We start from the raw sequence: 9,552 nt of genomic DNA, 5'->3' as shown, positions 1-9,552 counted from the left end.
CTTCATCCTGACGTCACAAGAAGGCGACATTCCGTACTGGTCGTTGGTTGTAGTACGCATGCGCTTCTTCCCCTCCCGTTGAAGGAGTATTATTGTTTATCTTGTTGGTGTCTGAAGACCGTAACGCCGTGGGTTCCTTGCCTTTTCAATATGCTGTTGTGATTATATGATGCGATCAGCCGCCACAGAAAGGTCTTTGGTAAAAAAGAGAAATAAGAAGAACGTGAAATAGTAAAGTGAGATAAGCAGTGATGGCCAACGAGCGTCTCCGCGCCCTGGAGGAGGTGGAGAAGGAGGTCGGGGTGGTCCTGCAGTGCGCAGGTAGGACCAGACCTAGGTCCCTCTAGTACCGACCAGACCAGGACAGACCCTGTAGTAGGACCACACCGGACCCTAGACCTCTAGTAGCGATGAGTACAGACTGTACCGCCGGGCTTCGTGTGTTTTGCCCCAGAGAATGAGTCCGGTGTTTCTCAGCTGATGGTCGCGGTGTAATATGAGATGTTATGATCCACTGGTAGGACAGAAGACGATAGAACCATCATGTTTTAACCCATGGTTTGTCAGTGCAGAACGATATTAAAGGTTGATATATTGAAGAGGTTAGGGTTAGGGTCTGTGAAGAGCCAGCGTGCAGTGAAGGCTGGAGCGGTGTTTAACTCCTTCATGTCCGCCAGGTAACGTCCTGCTGGAGCTCTCCAAAGACAAGCACAACGCCAGCTTCCTGGACCGACAGCTCGCCCAGTTCCTGAGCTCAGTTAACCGCATCGAGAGCGAGCTGAGCGGCCAGATCCGCTACCTCACACAGGTAGGAGCTGCCTGGTTGTGGGGGGGTCGGCTCATCCTGTAACCCCTTTCTGTTGACCTCAGGTGGCGACGGGGGGGGGGGGGGGGGTCGGCTCATCCTGTAACTAGGGGTGTGCCAAATAATCGTCATGACGTTGCATCGCGATTCTAATTTTCACGATCTACTGCATCGATTGTTGACGCCAAGAATCGATTATTAATATAAAAAAATGAATAATTAAAAAATATATATTTTTTTTATATAGTTTTATAAAGCCTATTCACTTTTTGTGGCATCAGTTTGTCCTCTTATGTTTATGAAATGATATTGTTGTTATAATGGCAGCTACTTCCAAAAGGGGAAATGTTTGAATGTTTTCATTTCATTGGTTTAAAGGACCACTGAGGCCATGTAAACGGCACTGAATATCCTTATTTTGTTATTTTAAGTTTTATAGATCCTTAGCACTTCTTGTCAGTGTATCCAGTAATAGTCGTTTCAATAAATACAGCTATGTATGAATTGAGTTGCTTTGAGTTATCAATTGAACACACTATCCAGATCATACACAGCCAGTCAGCCACTGGTAATGGCTTAATTTTTTTTTAACAGTGTTCAGTGAAAATTCGCAATGCATCGCAATGCATCGCAATAATTCAAGTATCGCGATGCATCGTGATAGAATCGCATTGTGGCATGTGAATCGTGATACGAATCGAATCGTGACTTCTTTGGCAATACCCACCCCTACCTGTAACCCTCTCTGTTGACCTCAGGTGGCGACGGGCCAGCCTCACGAGGGCTCCACCTACTCGGCCCGGAAGGACTGCCAGATGGCGCTGAACCGGGCGGAGTACGCCAAGGTGAAGCTAGGCGAGCTGGGGCGGACCTGCGAGCTGATCCTGGACCAGCCGCTGTAGGCCCGCCCCCAGGACGTCCTACGAGCTGATCCTGGACCAGCCGCTGTAGGTCCGCCCCCAGGACCTCCTGGCAGCTGATCCTGGACCAGCCGCTGTAGGTCCGCCCCCAGGACCTCCTGGCAGCTGATCCTGGACCAGCCGCTGTAGGCCAGCCCCCAGGGCGTCCTACGAGCTGATCCTGGACCAGCCGCTGTAGGCCCGCCCCCAGGACGTCCTACGAGCTGATCCTGGACCAGCCGCTGTAGGTCCGCCCCCATGACGTCCTACAAGCTGATCCTGGACCAGCCGCTGTAGGTCCGCCCCCAGGACCTCCTGGCAGCTGATCCTGGACCAGCCGCTGTAGGCCAGCCCCCAGGACGTCCGACGAGCTGATCCTGGACCAGCCGCTGTAGGCCCGCCCCCAGGACGTCCTACGAGCTGATCCTGGACCAGCCGCTGTAGGCCCGCCCCCAGGACGTCCTACAAGCTGATCCTGGACCAGCCGCTGTAGGCCCGCCCCCAGGACGTCCTACGAGCTGATCCTGGACCAGCCGCTGTAGGCCCGCCCCCAGGACCTCCTACGAGCTGAAGACATCATGTCCCCTTGTTGCTTTTATCTTATTGCTTACATTTGTTCGTTTTGCATTTTACGTCATAATTTTGTATGAACTGTCAGAATGTTTACGGGTTACAATGGAAAGCAGACAAACCGCCTTTAATTAAAAGATCAAGCATCACACATTGATTGACGTCTATCTCTGAACTTGTCGACCTCCCTTGCAGTGACACGAGCGTCTCCTCTCCGGGGTAATGACGTCATGTTAGTTCCAACTCTCACCAATTTTATTTACCTTACAGATCTTTTTCATTACTTAAGTAGGCTTCTAGTAATGCTATTAATTAGTTGTGGTCCAGTAGTCCAAAAACCATCCAGGTTATGTAAAGTCATATTTTATTATTATAACCTTAAGCATGTGCTTTGAGTGTAATTGTTCTCCTAGCACAAAGTCACAGGGCCGAATTCTAGTTTACTCCCAGAGATATCATTTAGAAGTATTCAGTCAGTTAACAAACACACAAAACCTAACACACACACACACACACATAATATCCCGCTAGCAATTTTAAGAAACAATTGAAATTGTCCTTACAATTAAAAACAAAAAAATATATACGTTGGAATACATTTTACAATAACACACTTCACTATAAACATTTGTTGTTGAACATCTGTTGTAACACCTCCACTGGTTAAATTCAAGAACGGATGCTACTTGATGTGTTGGGAAAACACTGCGAGGAGCGAGGGACACATTAAGATATGCTAATTAGTGGAGTTGATTCAGGCCTGAATCCGTTTGGACGAACAACCACAAGGCCAATAGTTGGTGGTTGATCTCAACCTTCGACTCATGTTTCCCCAACCCTGGGGACTCAATTGGAAAAATCTTTTCCAGAAAAGTCTTACCAGTAACAACAATCCTTTAGTGTATAAATTACCATAAACCAAGAGAAAGAAAGAAAAATAAGCTCCTATTCATCATCGTCATCGTCATCTTCGTCATCATCCTCGTCTTCATCCTCGTCATCATCGTTATTCGTCATGGTGTGTTGTTGCTGTTGGGTTTGTTGTTGTTGTACCAGGCTGGCTCCTCCCCCCACCTTTCCCTTAGACTTGTAGTCGGCAACGTCCTGCAAGTCAAGCAGCACCAACTTAACATCTCAGAGTAGAGACAAGCACGTTTACCTTTAAGAGTAGAGACAAGCAGCCCCACGTTTACACTTAAGGGTAGAGACAAGCAGCCCCACGTTTACACTTAAGGGTAGAGACAAGCAGCCCCACGTGTACACTTAAGGGTAGAGACAAGCAGCCCCACGTTTACAACTAAGAGTAGAGACAAGCAGCCCCACGTTTACACTTAAGGGTAGAGACAAGCAGCCCCACGTTTAAACTTAAGAGTAGAGACAAGCAGTCCCACGTTTACATTTAAAGGACAAATCCGGTGTAAAATGGATCTGGGATATGTTTAGTATGATAACGAGTTGGAATGTTCGCTTGGGAGCTAAAAAGCGTGCATAGACACATTCTTCAGTTGGCTGTTTTTAGCCGATTCTACCAAAACGCTATACACTTGGAACGATGGGGGCATGTGTTATGGTAAAAACTAAATCGTTATTTTAAACCACTTAAAAGGCTAGAAGTAGCCCGAGTCTTCTTTGGTAGTATAATAAGGGTCTTAACATATAAAACGAAGCAGCATTGATAACTTTGTAAGTGTACAGATTGTTTTTTAAAAAGGACATTTTATACACACAATACCATCAGTAGTTCACCCGTTGACGCCATCTTGTTTTTAAGGCTCGATAAGTTGATTGGCGAACACTTGCGTGTTGTTCACGGATGTCACAAGCTCTGTGTTCGTCGAAGAGTCGGGCTACCTCTGGCCTTTTTAAGTGGTTTAAAATAACAATTTCGTTTTTACCATAACACATGCCCCCATCGTTCCAAGTTAATAGCGTTTTGGTAGAATCGGCTAAAAACAGCCAACTGAAGAATGCGTCTATACACGCTTTTTAGCTCCCAAACGAACATTCCAACTCGTTATCATACTAAACATATCCCAGATCCATTTTACACCGGATTTGTCCTTTAAGGGTAGAGACAAGCAGCCCCATGTTTACAGCTCAGAGTAGAGAAGGTGGTTTCAGCGAGCTAGCATACCTTCTGGTACTTGTCCTTGAGCTTGTTGGCCTTCTGCAGGTAGGGCTGCTTGTTGGCATCTGTCAGGTTGTTCCACTGCTCCCCGAGTTTCTTAGCCACGTCTCCGATGCCCAGAGTGGGGTGTACCGCCTTGATCTTTGGCCGGTGGTCCGCGCAGAAGATGAAGAAGCCAGAGCTAAAAGAGGAGGAGGGTGAGGGGAGGCAGATGGTCCAGAACGCTAACCCAGTGAGTTCGGGGTAATCCTAACCCAGTGAATTAGTGCTAACCCTAACCAAATGAGTTGGTCCTAACCCTAACCCAATGAGTTAATGCTAACCCTAACCCAATGGGTTAGTGCTAACCCTAACCCAATGAGTTAGTGCTAACCCTAACCCAATGAGTTAGTGCTAACCCTAACCCAATGGGTTAGAGCTAACCCTAACCCAATGAGGTAGAGCTAACCCTAACCCAATGAGTTGGTCCTAACCCTAACCCAATGAGTTGGTCCTAACCCTAACCCAATGAGTTAATGCTAACCCTAACCCAAAGAGTTAATGCTAACCCTAACCCAATGGGTTAGTGCTAACCCTAACCCAATGGGTTAGTGCTAACCCTAACCCAATGAGTTGGTCCTAACCCTAACCCAATGAGTTAATGCTAACCCTAACCCAATGGGTTAGTGCTAACCCTAACCCAATGAGTTGGTCCTAACCCTAACCCAATGAGTTGGTCCTAACCCTAACCCAATTAGTTAATGCTGACCCTAACCCAATGGGTTAGTGCTAACCCTAACCCAATGACTTAGTGCTAACCCATTTCATAGGTTTCAAACAGACATAATTCGATGTTGTTTCACACTTCCTTACGGGGGTCTCTTGGGTGCATTGGGGTCTTTCTTTTGACCCTTCTTCCTGCCAGGAGCGAAATGCTGCATCTCGTTGTCGAAGCGGACCTTGTCCTGCTTAGCCAGGTCCTCAAACTTCCCCTTTTCTTTGCTGGAGATGGTCTAGGGAGGGCAGAACGCAGCGATCACCATACAGAACACACCCTAACAGTTGTTCCACCTATGACTCAAGAACACCAGACGTCTGGCCGGTTCTAAGGCCCCGGTTCTCACCTTCCACCGCTCTGAACACTTCTTGGAGAACATGGTGAAGTTCACAGGAACCTCGGGGGTCTTCTTCTCGTGCTCCTGGCGGCAGGTCTTGATGAAGTACGCGTAGGCGGACATTTTGCCCTTGGGCTTCCTGGGGTCCCCCTGCACGCGGGGAGTCATGTTTAGAGAGACCCCGACAACACAGCCAGAGGTTTAGAGACCCCGCAACACAGCTCAGAGACCCCGACAACACAGTTCAGAGGTCAGATGCTCTTTAAAGAGACCCAGAAAACACAGCCAGAGGTTTAGAGACCCCGCAACACAGCACAGAGAGACCCTGACAACACAGTTCAGTGGTCAGATGCTCTTTAAAGAGACCCAGAAAACACAGCCAGAGGTTTAGAGACCCCGTAACACAGCTCAGAGACCCCGACAACACAGTTCAGAGGTCAGACGCTGTGTCTCAGCCCGCCTCAACACAAGTTGCCACGAGGAGCCGAGCTCTTTCAGAGGGGCAGCAGGTCGTCACCGAGTGCTCATCTCGTGGATCACAAGTGGCCTCAGAAACTAGCCCTCAACCCACCTTGGCCATGCTGAAAGCTGGAATGCGCTGGATACGAAGTCAGTGATACGGTGCTGCAACAGAGAGGAGGATTAGTGGGCCACATCTTCCACCTTAATTAAAGATCAATATATTCTAGCTTATTTATCAAATTTAAATGGACGATAAAAATAAAAGGAAATAAATATAAAACGTTAATTGCTTCATGCACATGCTCAAACATCAACATATTTTTTATTTGAAAGAACTTTCAACTTTTTATTGATATAATTTATAACATCAAAAATATGGTTTTAACAAACACATTTCTTTAGTTAATAAAACAAAAAAATAACATTTATTGAAATCAGTCATTATAATATTTATCTAATATCCTTTATTAGTTGACAAAGATCCTTGTTTAATCTTAGTATTTGACCCAGTATTTATCAGTTTTATAGTAATTATTAGTATTTCAGTATCAGTATTAGAGCAGGCCTATAGTAGGCCTATTGAAGATGAATAACCCTCCATCACCGGAATAATTCATTGTTAATCTTAGTATTTGACCAAGTATTATAGTATTTATTAGTTTTATAGTATTATCAGCATTATAGTATTATTATTATTATTAATAATAGTAGGCTATTATTTAATGGTGAAGATGACCCTACACCACCAGAATTATTCATCTTCCATTTTGAGAACTGCGGATCTGATGTGAGAAACTAACGTTTATTTTCCTCCATCTTGACGTCTACCACATCGTTTTCATGTGAGCTCGTTGTTTTTCTGCATTTTCCCACCGTCGGCCCACCATTAGTACTGGTATACTGGTAACGGTGGGATAGCGCTGGGAGCGCTGGTAAAATGGCTTCTGAGAAGAGAGCAGCTGCTGGTTCAACAAAGCCGTACCGCCCCTCCTGCTCTACCCTGACAAAGCCCTCCGACGGGCCGGGAGGACCGACAGCCCATAGCCTGACCGTAACCGAGGGGAGGGCAGGGTGAACCGTGAGGACGGCTCTGCCTCATGATCGGGGTTATGTATTTAATATTATTTGACGTTTTAAAGTTGTCCTCTCGGTCTTTTACTGCTAACAAAGAAGACCAGCAGCCATTTGTAACGCCGAGGACAAAGTTACAAAACACGGAATGAACTTGCAGAGAACACATTCACGGGTCCTGTCATGAGGAGATAGATGGATCGGGGAGAAACTGAAGCCCCGCCAGCCCCCCGGGCGGAGCGGGCAGTAGTGCCGGGATCAGACTGCCAGCCCCCCGGGCGGAGCAGGCAGCAGAGCCGGGATCAGACCGCCAGCCTCCGGGGCGGAGCGGCCAGCAGAGCCGGGATCAGACTGCCAGCACCCCGGGCGGAGCGGGCAGCAGAGCCGTGATCAGACCGCCAGCCCCCCGGGCGGAGCGGGCAGCAGAGCCGTGATCAGACCGCCAGCCATTTTACCGTTGCGCGGACCTCGAATCAGATCTCCCTCCGCGGCTCTAACCTTATTATTCTAACATCTTATTCTAGGCCCTCCGATCCTCTCTTATTAAACAAACCACCGCCACGGTGGAAATATATATGAAGTCCGTGTAAAACCCCATCGATGGGCTCAGTCGTCATGGCTCCACCGGCCGTAAGAATAACATTTATAATGTTAATAACATTAATAACAATAACCAACGATGAGCTCGTTTGTTTTATTTTTTCACAGGTTTACCTAAGTATTACAGGATAAAGGCTATGTATGTATGCATGCATGTATAGTATTCTTTCTATGTTTAGCGTCATAACATGACGATGTGAATTAAATGTCTCCCGGATATAAGGGGGAGATGTATGTCTTCATGAGAAAAATATTCAATACGTAATTAACCAACTGAAGCATTTATAAATCAACTCTTAAAATGTTAAGCAGTTAAAATGATACATTAAGATTTAAAATAGGCCCTGTTTCTAGAACAAACTATAACGCACATATTGAAGTGGACCAATCCATAATCTGTCTATCAATAAGGTGGTATTCTAAGAGGACATGGAGGCTCCGGGCTCACCTGGTCTAGTCCGGGTCCTGCGCGCTTCTCGGTCTTCTGCCGCGCTCTCCTCTCGCCCTCAAACCCGTCCGCGCAGCCATCGCGCTAGCTCACCACGAGACCAGCCGGAAAACGCGAGACCAGCCTGAAGACACGAGACCTTCCTGATTGGATGAGAGCCGCCTGATAACGCGAGACCAGCCTGATGACACGAGACCAGCCTGGTTGGATTCATGGACATAATAAAGGGGTTGGATTAGAGCCGCAGCGGTTCAAAGCAGCCTCCACTCGAGCCCATTGGTCGCCCTTCTCTCTGACACCGCAGCGTGCCTCGTGCATCACCTCGTTCATACGTCCAGGTCCTGAGAAAACATCCCGCCAAGGTACCGTTAGCACCTTTAGCTCACACCTGCTCACCCCTCATGGAAAACAAGATTAAAACAATATACTCTAATTAATGATGGATACATATATTTAGTCCTATATATATGTAAACTAAAAACAGCAATTTCTTAAGCAAAATGCAAATCCTGACAAATAATTGCATCAAAACACAAGCTGTGTGTGCACTTAAGTAGAATATATTGACATGACATATATAAATATAGACATATATTTATGTATAGACATAAATATAGACAGATATATTGTGGCGAGCAGCACGGGGAGGACAAGACGGGAGGCCAGGTTCAGCAGTTATTCAGCTCTCGCGCCCCTTACACCGCACGACTACGAGAGTAGTACACACCCACGACACCAAAACACACTCGACATAACCAACCAACATAAACGTCTCGGTGACGTGTCGGGAACAACAACTCAATAACAGCAACGCTAACCCACCCATACATAGCGATAAACAAACCCCACACAATGTCCCCGCCACAAAGGACCCAGGAGGGCCAGAGGCCCAACTCGCGATGGTCCAAACAGCACCCCCCCAGGACCCCTGCGACACCCTGTACACCACGGTCGCCACAATATACACACATATATATATATAGGCCAGGGCTCTATTAAAATGTGACTGCATACAAATGTGTCCAGAGACATGGTGACTAATGTTTGATAGCAAGCATTATTGGCCCTTAACACTAATATTCAGGAACAACACTGCCTCAAAAGGGTTTTGGCCTAAGCAACGCCAGCAGACGCATATACTTTTTCCTGAAATTGTAAACGTTGCAAACGTGCAAGAACATAGATATATATTTATGTGGCGTTCAGACCAAATGCTTAAAATATATCTGTGGCATTCAGTAGGCCAATGCTGTGGTAAAGTGTAAAGTATGACCAAATGTTTCTCTCTGTTCAATTGATAGAACTTTTTCAATCCCCTGTAGGAGACATTTGTTAATGTTTGTCCCTATAAAACAATAATAGTAAAAAAATAAATACAAAACATGACGGTAACTCTAAAGTCAAACCGTCCAATCTGAAGGCTCTACTTAACCTCTCCCCCTACTCACTTCCACCAATGCAAAGCGAACAGAACT

At 46.5% G+C, this 9,552-nt stretch overlaps 2 protein-coding genes across 3 annotated transcripts; one reads left to right on the top strand and one right to left on the bottom strand.

The window, feature by feature from the left end:
• The first annotated feature begins 27 nt into the window (after window positions 1-27).
• Window positions 28-2,431, top strand: med11 (mediator complex subunit 11). 2 transcript variants are annotated; one of them, XM_030339125.1, is made up of 4 exons: window positions 28-321; window positions 678-808; window positions 1,564-1,681; window positions 1,780-2,431. In XM_030339125.1, the coding sequence occupies exons 1-4, from the start codon at window positions 252-254 to the stop codon at window positions 1,803-1,805; spliced, it is 345 nt and encodes a 114-aa protein (XP_030194985.1). In that variant the 5' UTR covers window positions 28-251; the 3' UTR covers window positions 1,806-2,431. The 2 variants fall into 2 exon arrangements, with proteins under 2 accessions (XP_030194985.1, XP_030194984.1); XM_030339124.1 differs by having other exon boundaries at window positions 29-321; window positions 1,564-2,431.
• A 190-nt stretch (window positions 2,432-2,621) lies between these two features.
• hmgb3a (high mobility group box 3a) lies at window positions 2,622-8,177 on the bottom strand. Its single transcript, XM_030339122.1, has 6 exons — window positions 8,078-8,177; window positions 6,068-6,120; window positions 5,506-5,646; window positions 5,255-5,394; window positions 4,409-4,583; window positions 2,622-3,378 (listed from the first exon to the last, which is right to left on the bottom strand). Exons 2-6 carry the CDS (start codon window positions 6,074-6,076, stop codon window positions 3,220-3,222), a joined length of 624 nt encoding a protein of 207 aa, XP_030194982.1. The 5' UTR covers window positions 6,077-6,120; window positions 8,078-8,177; the 3' UTR covers window positions 2,622-3,219.
• Window positions 8,178-9,552: the final 1,375 nt, after the last annotated feature.

This window comes from Gadus morhua, chromosome 17 (genome assembly GCF_902167405.1).
Source record: "Gadus morhua chromosome 17, gadMor3.0, whole genome shotgun sequence".
NCBI classification, from domain to species: Eukaryota; Metazoa; Chordata; class Actinopteri; order Gadiformes; family Gadidae; genus Gadus; species Gadus morhua.
Note: the sequence above shows the minus strand (reverse complement) of the source record. Positions and strands in the feature narration are given on the sequence as shown.

Excerpts from the sequence above, each read along its gene's own strand:
- med11 (XM_030339125.1), top strand. The coding sequence starts at position 252 with ATGGCCAACGAGCGTCTCCGCGCCCTGGAGGAGGTGGAGAAGGAGGTC. Across the intron at positions 322-677 it reads GGTGGTCCTGCAGTGCGCAG|GTAACGTCCTGCTGGAGCTC; the intron begins GTAGGACCAGAC and ends CATGTCCGCCAG. Across the intron at positions 809-1,563 it reads AGATCCGCTACCTCACACAG|GTGGCGACGGGCCAGCCTCA; the intron begins GTAGGAGCTGCC and ends TGTTGACCTCAG.
- hmgb3a (XM_030339122.1), bottom strand. Across the intron at positions 4,584-5,254 it reads AATGCACCCAAGAGACCCCC|CTCTGGCTTCTTCATCTTCT; the intron begins GTAAGGAAGTGT and ends CTCCTCTTTTAG. Across the intron at positions 3,379-4,408 it reads TCAAGGACAAGTACCAGAAG|GACGTTGCCGACTACAAGTC; the intron begins GTATGCTAGCTC and ends CTTGACTTGCAG.